Here is a 15570-nt window from a genome sequence, read left to right on the forward strand (position 1 = left end):
GTACTGGTCTTCTGACCCGTGTTCTTTATGTCATCTACCCCATCACCCCAAGGAGAAAATAAAACCCTTGAAGGCGGGAACTTGCCAATCTGGCACACATAAATCAATGCCTGGCAGATATAAATCTTTGTCTAGCTCTGGCACATACGCAGTACCCAAATTGTTTGATGAATGAATAAATGATGAATACCACGCTACCTGCTAAACATTAACTCTAGGCTAGCCCAGACAAAACATTCACAAAAGAAAGCAAAATATTTGATCAGCCCAGGTTCTATGCCTTCAGAGTCCAACTGGGTAACTGAGACCCCTCAGATAAGCCAGCTGGCCATTCTTGGTCAGAACAAGGAGTCCTATAGTAGATATTATCTGAAAAGTCAAGTCCTTTATTTCCAGGCTCCAGAGAAATTATTTTCCACTAATGCACCCTACTAAATTCTCTAAGTCAATCAAAGAACTTCCAAAACACTTACCTCCTCTGTCAGTTTAGTGTTGGATTTTTCTAATGCATCCACTTTTGCCTGAAGGTTGTTTACAGTAGCACTATCGACAGAAGAAAAAACATAATAGTCTCTTTTGAGAAACAGGGCAATATCCTGTACTTTCTTTTAAAATACTCATTATACTTTCATTGTTTACTGTCCATAATTCTTGACAGACTTGTAGGCTCTAAGAGAGCTTACAAGCTGATATGTGTCTTACTTGCTACATTCTTGGCACTGAAGTTTGTATTTAATAAGCATTTGTTGATGAAATAAAAGAGTTGATGCACTACACAGTAAACTTTGTTTACTTATATAATAATAATAAGAATAGTAATAGTAATAATAGTAATGGGCTACATGAATTATGATGGGCTTGCCATACACCAAGCACTCTTCTGATTTTACTTGCATTATTTCATTACTCCTTTCAAAAACCCCATGTGCTAGGTATGGGGTTGTTATTATAGATAAAGAAATGGAGGCATTGAAAGAGTAAATAATAGGGTCATATTTGTATTTCATTGTCAACTGTAACCACATCTTTGCTAGGCTAACATCTCCACAGTTTACTGTCAGTTCATTATTAGTACTCAGTCCCCAGAGAAAATGTACTTAAATTGTTCTTGAGTTTTCTAGATGGAACCAAGACTATAATTTATATTGATACTGGTATAGTCACATTTTAGGTCTTACTTAAATTAAAATGATTATCTTTCATAAGAGAACTATAAATAAGGTAATTAATGGGTATATTAATTCTTCTGAATTATTCAACAGTTTTTAGACCATCAGTGCACTTGAGAATACCAATAAATTTTGGATAGCTCTCCTTAGGAAAGAAGAGATTGTTTTATGATCTGGTCATGAAAAATACTTGGTGAGTACTTGGTAAATTAATGGTAGTGATGGTGGAAAAAGGGTAAATTAATACTATCAATCCAATGTATGAGACATGCAAGGGACCAACGAGATACAATTAAAGGTAGTAAAGTGATGAGTGCTTTACCCAAGACTTAGTCCTGAAATATGTGGCTGGATCTACCGAACCAAGAAGACCTCCAATTTCAACTGTCTATGTCACAAATTTAAGAGTTCTTAACTGAATATATTTACATAATCACTAAAGTTCTAATTACATACTAATTTTATATTGCTTTTCATTTAAGCTCACCGAACAGTTAAATGCCACATATCCAGTGCCTAGCTCAGTGCCTGGCAAGCAGTAATTCTATATATATTTGTTGAGTATGGTCTGAATTTATCCTAACTGCTCATCAGTTTACCTTTCCCTTCCCCCACACCAAAACCCCCAGTAAAGTAATAGCATTTATTCATTCTTTACTTCAGATGTCTGTTGAGTTCTTCTACATAGTTCTTCTGATCCAGAATTGCAGTAATCTGGCCATCTCTGAGGGAAAAAAATTTAAAAATAGAAAAAAAGTAAATAACATTAGAAATACCAAGATGCCCCACCCCCAATCTTTTCATAAAACATAGAAAGGCAATTATGGCACAGACACACTGAATCAGAAGACAGACCTGATGTATAATCCCCTTGGCATATCAACAAGAGACCTGGAGGTTTAAAATTGAAACCACCCCTGCATATTAATAAAGCTCTTGCTGTAGCTTATATATCTTAATACCTTAGGTTATAGGTATAATGTACAGTCTATTAGAGGCATTTAAAGAATAAAAAGTTTCTTCTCACAATTGATAGATTTTTTTTTAGCTTTGTTAGTATTATTTATCATAACAATTTTCCATTTGTCATAGGAATTGAATTAAGCTTATTCGGGTGAAATAATTATTGTTCTCAAAGGCTATATATTTATTTGCCTTTAAATGCTGTTTGGCTTCAAAGTGAATGGTATAAAAGGCTTTCACAAAGATCAGGTGTTTATTATTACATGAGTAAATTAAGTGTGGAAAAAGAAGGTTCACTTCTGGGACCAGCTAATCTAGAATAGGCAAAAGTTATACAGACAGACTTTTCAACTGAAAGACAAAATTCAAGGCCACACACCTCTACTACGACTACTTAAAGGACAAGCAATATAATCTTAGCTCAATGCCTAAGGTTAAAAACTTCAGACTAATTATGCTTTCAACTGCTAAATTTATAAAGGGTAAAAGGTGAGTTTCTGATCGCTAATTTCCAAGTACCATATGAATATTTTTAAAACTTTTAATTTTGAAATTATTTTAGATTTACAGAAGTTGTAAGAGTAGTGCCCAGTTCCCATATACTCAGCTCTCCCTAATATTAGCATTTTACATAATCCCATGATGCACATGTAATAGTGCATATTTTAAGCAAACTGACAATGCAGTCCTTCTGGTCAAGAAAACCATGTTTCCAAACATTACTTTTAAGAGATGAAGCATTGGATTCCTTTTATAAAAATTTTTATTTTGTTTGCCCCTGAGCCAAAGAGTAGGAAAATCTACTTAACTAAAATCGCTTTTAGGGTTTAGCAGGCATAATTGTCAGATATTTTTGACAAGATTCTATTAAAGCTATCTCATCAGAAATTCTTTCAGCACATCTGTTAAAGCAGTACTGTTGTAAACTTTAAATACTATCAAAGAACATTAAAGAAAAAAGAAAACTAATTTTCTTTGTACATACCCTTCACTACCTTTACTGCTGTTCCCATCCTTGAGATACATTGAAAAATCTATAACTCCAACCTACAGAGAGAATGTTCAGAATTCAATATAAAATTAGATACTTTTCCCAAGGCATAACACAATGTCTCTTTTTAGGCACTCAAAATAGTATTACAGTCATGACAATTACTAGAAATTTTTAATAAAAATTTAATGTTTTATTATAATCAAGAATTGACGGGACTTCCCTGGTGGCACAGTGGTTAAGAATCCGCCTGCCAATTCAGGGGACACGGGTTCGATCCCTGGTCCGGGAAGATCCCACATGCCTCAGAGCAACTAAGCCTGTGTGTCACAACTTCTGAGCCTGTGCTCTAGAGCCTGTGAGCCACAACTACTGAGCCTGTGTGCTGCAACTACTGAAGCCCACATGCCTAGAGCCCACGCTCCACAACAAGAGAAGCGACCGCAATGAGAAGCCTGTGTACTGCAACGAAGAGTAGCCCCTGCTCGCCACAGCTAGAGAAAGCCCGTGTGCAGCAACGAAGACCCAACATAGCCAAAAAAAGAGAAGAAAAAAAAAGTTGGAAAAGGTAACTTAAAAAAAAAAATGCTGCTTCTTAAAAAAAAAAAAAAGAATTGACAAGGGTTGTAAGTAAAGAACCAAGATTAAGTCAGTAGGACATGACTAAGAAAGTCAACTGAATACTTAATATAAATTAAGGTTTAACATTTCTTTCTCTCTTGCTTATTTAAAATATTCTGCTACTAAACCCCTGTGTATATATTTTGGCTTATATGTGTGTGTACATATATTGGGTCGGCCAAAAATTTGTTTGGGTTTTTCCATAAGATGCTACGGCAAACATATATACATATATATGTTTGCTGCTGAACCACATAGCACACAGCACATATATACATATATATATATATTTTAGCCTGTGCAAAATATTTTTAACAGGGATCACAGTTAAGACAAGGATTTGAAAAACATTCATTATGCACAAATAAGCCAAGCTGGAAGGAAAAACAAACAGATTTTTTATATTCACATCAAAAATAAAGAAAATCCTATTTATAACTCATAGAAGTTCCCCTAAGTTGGTTGGTATAATCTAATCAATCCAAATTCTGAGATAACAGAACTCAGAGTGACACACTTGGTAACCAAGTATCTTTCTCATACCTGAGAGTCCAAATCTTCTCCTTTCATACAGAAATTGGCATCAATGACATTCAGACCCACCAACAGACCAGCAATTATGGCTCCCTCTTCTTCCATCATGAGGGCATTGGGTTCATAGAATTCACTGTAAGAGAAATCCATGAAACACTCTACTGTAATAAAACCTCAAAAATCCAATGATGTAACCATGAGACAAGGAGAAAAGCACTTGCCTCGTGGTTAAATATGGTCATCTATAATAACAGCAAAAAAGTAAAAACAAGGATTACTTGGATACTTTATTTTAGATAATAGGGACATGAACAGACTCTAGATAACAGACAGTCCAGCTGAAAGAAAAGTGATTGGAATGGTATTTTCACCGAAGTGAGCATTCATGCTTCTGCCACATATCTGTATTTGCAACGCACCAGGGGATAACTTTTCAATCTTTCATGGATCTTAAAAAAACCGATTAGTTTGTTTTTTTAAAATTGCCTTTTTTCTGATCTGCTTTATTTTTATTTTTTAAATTTAATTGTATATATATTTAAAAATTTTTTATTTTATATTGGAGTATAATTGACTTACAATGTTATGTTAGTTTCAGGTGTACAGCAAAGTGATTTAGTAATACATATACTGTATTGCTGTATGCAGTGGTAGTTCATTCACTTTCACTGCTGCACAGTATTCCATGGTAGGGATATACCACAATGGATTCATTCTATTTGCTGTTTCAGTTGTGCAGGCTACAGTGCTTTGCTGAACACTACTGCACATGGGTTTGGGTACATATACACATGCATTTCTGTTAGACATACCTAGGGTGTGAAAGTGCTGAGTCAAAGTGAGTGAAAATATGTATTAAAAAGTATTCTGTCTAGTTCGTAAGACTGAATCCATTTACTCTGGTGCTCTGCTGGATGAAGAGCTAATTCTTCAGACCCCAATTGAATCATATAATTTTGTAGCCGCCTACAGCTTGAACACTAGACCCTACACCACTTTAAGGCTTGATCCTTGGAAAGCTGAGCCTTCCCCTTGTGGAAGTAAATAAGCTCTCCTGAATGGTTACTGTTTCTCTTTCTCCTGATTTGTTTAATTTTCCTAGGCAAGAAAACAGCAATCAATGGCACACGCAGCTGCAGCAACATTAAAACAATGCTCCATGTTAGGATCTGCAGTGCAATTTTTGGTAAAAACTAGGCTCTTGAAAAATTCAGCCATGTCTTTAAATTCTCGATTACTTATTCTTCTTATAATATTTCTCAGAGGCAGTCTGCTATACTTGAATTCTTTTAGTAAATATTAATGACCTATAAAGTATACATAGAAAAGTACACAAATCATACAATACAGTGGAATGAGTTTTCACACAGAGAACACACCTATGTAACCAGCACTATATTAAAAATCAGCACATCATCAGAACCTCCAAAGGCACCTTGTGCTTCCTTCTACTCCCCATTTACTACCCCTACCCTGCCAATGGTAGCTCTTTCCTGACTTCTATCATGAAGGATAAATTAGGTACGTTTCTGAACTTTATATAAATGGAATAATGCAGAATGTATTTTTCATGTCTGGTTTCATTTGCCCAACATTACACTTGTGAGATTAATGCATATGGCTGTGTGTAGTTGCTATATGGTATTTCATTGTATGAGTATACCATAATTTACCTACCCATTCTACTGTGAATTGATACTTGGGGTCTATTACAAACATTTGGGGCTGGTACAATCATTGTAATAACTATGAACATTCTTGTTCATGTCTTTTGTTGGATATAACTATGCATTTTTTATTGGCTATAATAACTAGAAGCGGAATCCTTGATCACAAGGAATGCTCATGATCAGCTTTAACAGAGGATGACAAACAGTTTTCTTAAATTTCTATACCAGTTAACTCATCAGCAGGACATTAAAGTTACTTCACATCCTCACCAACACTTGGGATTATCTGTCTTTTTCATTTTACCCATTCTGGTGGTTGTGTGAGGTTATCACACTCTTGTTTTAACTTGAATTTACAACATGGCTAATGAAGTTAGGTATCTTTTAATATGTTTACTGGCCATTTCAATTTCTTCTTCTGTGAGAGGCTTGTTCAAGTCCTTTACCCAATTCTGTCTTTGCTCATCTGCCTTTTTTCTTTTTGGACTGACGGAGTTCTTTATACACCATGAGTATGCATAATTTGTTGAATATATGTATTATGTACTGCAAATATCTCCTTTAGAGTTATGGGTTACCTCTCACTCTTAATCTCAAGAGTGACTTTTGATGGACAGAAGTTCTTCATTTTAATGTAACCAATTCATCCATTTTTTCCTTTACAGGTAGAACTTTTTGTGTTTAAGAAATTTTTGTCTACTTTATGTTTCTTCTAAAAGCTTTATTGTTTTCTCGTTCCCATTTGTACCTATGACCCAACTGGACATTTTTTTGTGTGCTGTATTTGAATTTAATGTTACACGTCAACTTCCTGTCTTAGTGAGCCTGGGTATATGCTAAGGTGTCAAAAGCCTTTCCCGTTTTCTAAAGGTGTTAAGTTTTGACCTGTCCTGCAAAGGACCATACATATGCCACAGAGACAGTGTGAACACACTTAATATAAAAACATCTATTCTTGCGCATGTGTGTGTGTGATGTGGGAGAAGGTATTAGCTGAGCTACGTGAAATTGTCATGAATCAAGTGTTTCTGACCCCCCAAAATGATACATTTATATGCTTCAGCCTCATATGATATAGAACATGGGGAGAAAAAGAAGGAAGCTCAACGAGAAGATCTTCATACCTGAGAAGTTCCTTCTTATTGATCAGAGCTTTCATATACTCCGAAAGTTTCTTTTGCATCAATGCCAAACGAAGCCAGGCTCTTCCTCTGCCTACTGGTGTCCTACGAAAACACAGAAACCAACGAAAAGCAGCAGAGCTAGAGGCCACAGTGGGACAGGTCCACTTACTCCCACTAATGGGCCCCCCAGTATACGGTGCACAGGCTGTGCTCCTCACAGCCTCTCCCACCACACTCCTGTGGGAGCACTTCCGTGTGGGCCAGTGGGAGCCAGGGGTGTGTCTGGGACAAATGCTCTCGTGAGGAATTAATTACCGAATGAGACCATGATTTGAAGACAAGACCTCTGGAAGGCCAAACTGAAAATGCTCCATCAGACTAGTTTTGGTAAATCCTCATCAATTTAGTGTGGATCATGTAAGGACCCGAATAACAATAATCAGGACACAGGCCACTTAGACCTCTACTTGATTACAATTGGACCAGTCTAATTTGGGAAGGTGATTACCACTCTTTTTTCAAGTCCCAAGGCAGGTTCCGGGTGTCAGTTCCTGAGGCTCACTTGACAACCGTTTTAATCTTGGTTCTCATCAAACACATTGTTTGTCTTAAGTCCAACACACCACCTCCCTAGATCTAACTTCTTGAGACTCACTAGCTGATACCCACAAGTGCTTTTAAAAAAAGAGAACATTTGGTATTTTAACATGAAGACAACCTTTCTTAGATTAATAATAATTATCCCTCACACTTCTCATTATTCTACAGTACCAGTTCTCTCGTAACATCACCTGTTCATAACAGCATTTTGCATTTTGGACTGTTATGAAATAAATTATTATGATCACCATTGTCTTTAGTCTCACTCCTAAAGGAGGTAGTTAAGAAGAATGTTCTCCCTGACACACAGAACTGAACCTTAAACTTACTTAAGTCCTGGAAGATCTTTAACACTTGCTGTTATCTCTGCAGCTTCTGGAACAAGCTTTTCTACCAGTTCTAGAGGCCCCCAGAAGGATTTATTTTGTCCAAGAAAAGTTTTCTTAGCTAAGGCGATAAAAACAAAGCAATATTTTAATATTTTTCACAACATAAACACACTCTCAACACACACATACCCTCTCCCATCTATTCAGTGCGCTTTTCCAGGAATTGATCCCAGATTATCAGACAGTTCTAAAATTATTCATGCTTTCATAATAGATAACATTTCATAAAAATCAAAAATCCCCTACTTTCCAAGACTCGGTCCTTCCTCTTTCAGGAAGAATTTATGGACTAGCTGTATAATAACAATAAAATATCTTAACAATATCATGCTTAAAGCCGTGTGGTATTAGTGAAGAAAACAGTCCAGTGGAAGAGAATAGGTAATCCAAGAACAGGTTATCAAAGATTGGAGCGGGAGGAGGAAAAGAAGCCAAGGTGAACAAGACCAGGTCCTGTCCTCAAAAGCTCAGGGTTAAGTGGGAAGAGCATGGACGCAAGAGTCTGGAGATCTGAGTTCTAGCACTTGCTCTGCCCTCACTCACTGTGTGATCTTGGGCAAGTCACGTCCCATTCTAGATCTATATCCACCTGTGGAACACAACTGCCATCTTGAATTAGATACTTGTAACAGCGCTTCCAGCTCTAGCTTTCAAGAATCTGTATTTTTTAAGCGCTATACCTCCTTTAAGTCAACCATATCTCTGCACCCACATAGGCTGCATTCCAATGGATTAATATTAATTCGAGCCTCTTATTCTTTGGCTCCACCAGGAATGCTTCTCTTCTGGAGCATGTATTGCTAGGAAACAGGTGCGTGCACATGTGTATTCTGAGGCCGTGGTCTACCTTTCAAGCCGTGTTTCAGGCAGTGCTCCATCACCACAAAGAACTGCTGGAGAGGTGCGTAGTCAGAGTCCAGAGTTCTCCCTAGGTTCAGAGCAGATTCAATCAAGCCCTTGATACTCAGCTTGGCCATGTTCATCAGGTTCATGCGTTCGTTAGCCATGAGATAATTAGGATCTGCAGCCAAAGGAGAAAAGGATGAAGCTGGTTACTGGAAATAGCGCATTAAAAAATTCAGTATAAGTTCATTGGGTTGACATTTGCATTGATGGCGCAAAAGCAAGAGCTGGGTAAGACTGTTGGTGTCTTGGCAAGAATCAAGGCCTTGGCACCAAATTATACTATTAGTTGCTGTATTCTTCTCCACCATGTGCTTTGCTTTAAAAAAAAAAAAAAAAAAAAGATGCCAGTGTCCCTTAGGAATATTCTTGGTGAAACAGTAAAAAATGTATTTATTTTATAAAATTTTGAGCCTTGAGTACAGTCTTTTAATATTCTCACCACTGCCTCTGCCACCAGCCTAACCTGGGTCCGTCACAACTCAGTACTGCACAGCCTTCACACTGGGCTGCTTCCACCCTTGCCCTGCCTCACCCATTCTCTACAGCTTGTGAAGCGCTCTAAAAAATGAAGCCAATGTAGAAAAAAAGGACAAAGCGCTTAAACTTTGTTCCAAATACACTATGTGCATTATTAGTATTTATACTAGTTAGCATTATTACGTAAACTAAGCATTACTCAATGAACTAAAAATAATTAACATTATTAGTATAATGAAGTATTAGAACTTAATCAACTCCCCGATTTTTTAAGACTTAACATAGAGCATGTGGCTCTCATCAACCCAATAAACTCCCTGAGGAAAGGGGCTAAGTACCACATTTTACCTGACATCCTCCCAAAAGTTAAATATGTTAAATTTCTATACAAATTGAAAAAGGCCTAGAGATCTATGAAATATTTTATCTTTTTTAGGAGGACTAAAAGTAGTACTAATAAAAGCCATGCTCCCAAAATAGAAACAAGCTACAGCACAAAGCAGAGATTATTTCATTCAAATTGTCCCAAGTAATTTTCTTCACACAGTGTTTTCATTTAGATATGCATTCACAGTTAAATGAAGCAGAATCAAATAGTCAAATTCTAAGCTCATCTTCTCCATTAAGTTTAAGGACTTGTAGGTTTACAGTGCCCACTATACAAATCTTGGTTTGTTGTAGTGTTCTCTGAGGTAATAATTTTAGAGGATACTTTATTAGGAAAGTCAGAATTGGTGTATGTTGCCACTAATTCTCTCTTGCACACCAACAAATGTTTTAGGGCCATGCCCTAAAGTTGTTTAGGGCCATGCCCTAAAACATGCCCAAATCTGGCTCTCTCTGTTCATTGTAGGTAAACTTGTCAAGAATGGAATAAACTCACAAAGGGACACTGAAATACACAAAAAACTACCCCCTGACAAACCACCATGAAGAACAATTTTATCAGATATGAATTTCCAACATTATTATCAGCATTTATGTGCACTGTACTGTTTCTGACCTTCCATAATCCCTGGGAGAAAGGAATAGGACAGGGGTGTGTGGGTATGCATGAAGTTTGTGGAGAGCTACTGGATTCTCCATTTAACATAAGAAAATGTGGCTGAAGTTGGATTAACTGGCAGTCCATAAGGCACCACTCCCTCTGCCTTAAGTCTGTTGACCAATAATTCAGGGAGCTAATAACAAAATTAAGCAATGCTCCTAGTCAAAGTACATAATCTAATTCCAACCTAGTGAGAACTAGTCACGTGGGAGAGCTGGATTTGGAATATGTACAAAACATGATGCTTTGAGGCATTTTTCCAGAAGTGGTGGTACCAGCTCTGCTACACTGCCTCATCTCGTTTGTCTTGTAATCAGTAGCAGAAATGTTTAGGACATCTGGTCAGTGGCTGGGATGCATTAAACTACAGAAAGATGAACTAGTGCCTATGGAAATCAAATTCCTGATACCTCAGACTCCATTAGTAAGGTGCTATAACCTATTTGAACTAACCTGCATCAAACATAAACCACCCACCCATTCTTTAGAAAATATTACTCTCAGCCTTGGCATTACTAATATTTTGGGTCAGATAATTCTTTTTGTGGGGGGCTGTTCTGTGAATTAAATTTAGCAGCAACCCATGCCTTTACCCACTAGATGTCAGTAGCACCCTCTAGTCATGACAACCCCAAATATCTCCAGATATTGCCATAAATCCCCTGAAAGACATCTCCTACCTGTGGAGAACTACTACTCTAAACAAATGAAAGAAAGTCAAACAAAAATCAGGGTAATTTGACAACTAGACATAAGAGCTCAAAAGAATTTATTGCTCATTATTAATTGTTTAATTAATGCAAAAGTTCAATGATTATTTAATGCTTACTATTATCAAAGTGCTGCGGCACGGCCAAAAAAAAAAAAAAAAAAGATTTTGTGGAACTAATGTATGCTGTTTGTTTGGCTGGATTTTTTTGGGTGCACCATGCGGCTTGCGGGATGTTAGCTGCCTGCCCAGGGATTGACCCATGCCCCCTGCAGTGGAAGTGTGGAGTCCTAACCATTGGACCGCTAGGGAATTCCCGGTATGCTGTTAAAAAGGGCTGCAGTGACCAAAAGAGAGCATGGGGGTACTTCTGAGGGGCAGGTAAAGTTCTCCTTTTGATGGGGTGTTAGTTTTGTGAAATTGGTGAGTGTGTGAAAATTCATTGAGCTGAGTACTTATAATATGTGATCATTTTAATATATTTTACACTTTTAACTATAAAAAGCTTAATGAGCTGAGTACTTATAATATGTGATCATTTTAATATATTTTACACTTTTAACTATAAAAAGCTTAAAAAAGTTGTTTTATTATATAGACCAGAAAATTATTTTAAAGTGCATGACTTTTACAATGTTGTCAGTCATACTTTTTCTATGAGAAAAATAATTAAAATTGCAATTATTCACAATGCTAACATTTAACACTACTTTTCCAAAAGTGAACTTTTGTTCATTCATTCATTCATTCATTTTTTTCAATAAATATTGAACATCTACTTGGTGTTAGATACTGTATTTAATGCTGGGAATCCAGAGATAAAAGACCTAGTCCTCGACATCGAAGTGCTTACTATTTATCAAACTTGGGTTATACAGATGTCTGGAGAACAAAACAGGGCAGCTTAGAGAGAACACTTGAAATTTAAGGATAAACATTATCATCTTCAACAAAGATTAATTTTATTTCAGGACAAATAAATTAAATTGTTTTTATGTTAAGGCATATATACGCATTCTATGGAATCAAATGTAAATTTTATATATATTTTTAAGGCTAAGATAGTAGATATGAAAGTAATGTAGGATTTCAGGCAAGCTGTGAGTCTGATACAATTTCCTCTGCCATTGGATGTATTCTGAGGGAAAGTTTAAGAAGTATCCATCACCCATGGCTATTACTTAACATTGTACTGAGGGTGGCAGACCAATGCAATTAGAGAAGATAAAGAAATTGGAGACATATAAACTGTAAAAGTATGGATCATATATTACTGCTCTCATACAATCTGATTTTACACCCAGAAAAAATCAAAGTAAACTGAAATTTTTACAAAAACATAATAATTCACAGAGGTAGCAGAATACAAAATTAATATATAGAAATCACTAGGTGCCAAATACAGAGGATGAGACTTTTGAGTTCAATCTTAAAGGACAAAGAGAAATTAGTCAGGCCAGGAAGGGTTAGGAGTAGAGCTGTGAAGGGAGTAGGATGGAAGGACAGCTTGGGTAAAGGAACAGAAATATGAAAGAACATGGCATACTAAGGAAAACCAAAAAAATGCCCTAAGTTTATGATACATGTGAGTAAGGGTTGTGAGATGAGACAAGGGAAATAGGTAAGGGAGAGATTGCTAAGGACCTTGTTTAAGAAATATGGATTTTACCTTAAAGTCAGTAAAGATTTTGATGTGAGGCGTAATGTCACTGATTTGAATTTTAGAGAAGCCATTCTAGCAACCTGTGGAAGATGGATCGAAAAGGAATAAAAACTCAAAGCTGGGGAGCAAGTAAGGGTTTACCGCACAAGCTGAGGAGGAAAATTATAATATGGGATGGAATTGGAGCAGTGTGTGCTTGTGGAGAAGACGGAGTTAGCTCTGAGAGATGTTCTAGGGGTAGAATGTTAGGATTTCAGGACTTGATCACCAGCTGGATTGAGGGAAGAAGGAGAGAGAATGGAGAGCAACTTCTGTGTTTCTAGTTTTGGTGATTATTTGATTGTTTCTTCATTTGGACGGTGGTACAAATCACCTTGGTGGGAAACACAGCAGGAGCAGTGGACTAAGGAAACCATGTAGAAATGACTGTAGATATAATAAACTATATTGGTTTTCAAAGTCCTTTTAAGAGCGTATGCGTCTTCATTACACCTCTTCTAGGCTGCTAATTTCCATATGAGGAAATTCTAACAAACTTTACGGAGTCATGTGGTTCATCTAGTCAATAGTGATGACAAAAATGGACCCAAAGTCACATAGCTAAGAGTGACAGTGAGTCCCACTGTTCTGCAAACCAATCATCTAACCAAGACCCTATTTTATCTCCTTATAGTGCAGTGACTAAGGTTCATACCGAGAAATATTGAAATGTTTTATGAATAACTGAAGGAAAAGTAAGTTATCTTTAACATTATGTTAATATTAAGTATGTTACATCATACCCAATTCTTGGTAAAGTGGGAATAATTCATAGGTAGCACAACAGTTACTTTTATCTTAAATGTGAAACAAAACAGTTGTCCTACAGAAATTTCCCAATGATACATAAAAGCATTAATATGAGATTTAAAATGACCAACTAACAGAAAGATATTGAAAGGAAAGCTTACTTGATGTTCAGAATGACTGAAGACCAATGATTCCTAAATAAATCTACTTTGAACTTCTGCTGTAATAGTTCTTAGAGTATAAAATTAAGCATAGGGCTTCCCTGGTGGCACAGTGGTTAAGAATCCGCCTGCCAATGCAGGGGACATGGGTTCAAGCCCTGGTCTGGGAAGATCCCACATGCCACGGAGCAACTAAGCCTGTGCACCACAACTACTGAACCTGTGCTCTAGAGCCCATGAGCCACAACTACTGAGCCCACGTGCCACAACTACTGAAGCCCATGCTCCGCAACAAGAGAAGCCACCGCAGTGAGAAGCCCGCGCACTGCAATGAGGAGTAGCCCCCGCTAGCCACAACTAGAGAAAGCCTGCGTGCAGCAACAAAGACCCAACGCAGCCAAAAATTAAAAATTAATTAATTAAAAAAAAAATTAAGCATAAAATGAGTTGTTCGTGATAGTGAAAGAAATCACTGAAAGTACTAAAAAGATCTTTAATAAAACACCATTTAACTAGTCTGATGACACTTATTTGTACAAAATAATTATGAACTTATACTCAATCCTCATTTAAAAATAATCAATAAAGTCTTAGGACCCTTAGATTATCTATATATGTATATATATCTGTACTTATCTATTCTCCTTAATGTTATTTCAGATATCGCATAAGCTTCTACTCAAGAATAATAAAGAGGAAATTCACTTAAATAATATTTTCTCTGGGTTGAAATCTGTTAAAGGAGTTCATCAAGAAAATTTAACGACTAATTTATTTATCCTGATTGCTACCTTTCCTTAGTAATAGCATAATCAAAGATTACTTTGCTAAAATTAAGCCTTATCATCAGAAAGATTATATCCACCCACTACTCAATCTGTTTGATATGAATCATCTGTGCTAATTAGCTTATTATATGATGCCAGGCAAGGAATCTTACTTCTTTGGGACCTCAATTTCCTCATCTGTAAACGTACTTGTTCAGTAATTTTTTTTTTTATAAAGACATCACACACCCGCACCAATCATAATGACTAATTGCAGCACTAATTCTCAATCAGGGAGCACATTAATATGCCTGGAATGGGGTGAAACAACATGGTTTGGAAAACCCCACCAACGACTGATACCAAATGAACTAGATCCTTGCCACTCCAAGTGTGGTCCTGGAACATCAACACTGGCATCACCTGGAAGCTTTTAGAAATGGGAAAACTTGGGCTCCAATGGTACTACTGAATCAGATTCTGGACAGAACCTAAAGCAATTTGTATGTGCATTAAAGTTTGTGAAGCACTGACCTAGCTCTTCTAGCTCTAGCATGTCATAATTCCATGATTTCACAGATGGCTTCCTCAAGGCCAACCAATAAATACGTTAACCAGTAGAAAGCCCCCAGGAGAAAGGAATAATAAAGATCACAGCAGAAATCAACAGCAAATAACACTATTGAGAGAAACCAGTGAAACCCAAAGTTGACTCTCTGAAAAGATCAACAACATTGACAAATATTTAGCTATACTGGCGAATAGAAAAAGAGAGAAGACTCAAATTACTAAAATCAGAAACGAAGAGGAGACATTACTATTGACCTTACAGAAACAAAAAGGATTATAAGGGAATACTATGGGCAACTGTATGCCAACATATTAGGCAAACTAAACGAAACAATTTCTAAGAAAGATAAACTACCAAAACTGACTCAAGAAGAAATAGAAAATCTGAATAGAACTATAATAAGTAAAGATATTAAATC

General features: G+C 36.6%; 1 protein-coding gene across 13 annotated transcripts in view; it reads right to left on the bottom strand.

Annotated features, from left to right (window-relative positions):
* The window catches only part of RUFY3 (RUN and FYVE domain containing 3), an 89981-nt gene that overhangs the window by 28109 nt on the left and 46302 nt on the right, over positions 1-15570 (bottom strand). For all 13 annotated transcript variants that reach the window (XR_014244000.1, XM_082390183.1, XM_082390184.1 and 10 more), the window contains 7 exons: positions 8909-9082; positions 8002-8119; positions 7073-7174; positions 4288-4411; positions 3118-3179; positions 1828-1893; positions 474-543 (listed from right to left, as the gene is read on the bottom strand). Coding sequence is in view for 12 of the 13 variants with exons in the window: in XM_082390183.1 (XP_082246309.1) it covers positions 474-543; positions 1828-1893; positions 3118-3179; positions 4288-4411; positions 7073-7174; positions 8002-8119; positions 8909-9082 (716 nt within the window). In the remaining variant the exon portion in view is untranslated. The remainder of the gene's footprint in view (positions 1-473; positions 544-1827; positions 1894-3117; positions 3180-4287; positions 4412-7072; positions 7175-8001; positions 8120-8908; positions 9083-15570) is intronic.

Source organism: Balaenoptera borealis (assembly GCF_965194805.1).
Source record: "Balaenoptera borealis genome assembly, chromosome: 4".
Taxonomy (NCBI): Eukaryota; Metazoa; Chordata; class Mammalia; order Artiodactyla; family Balaenopteridae; genus Balaenoptera; species Balaenoptera borealis.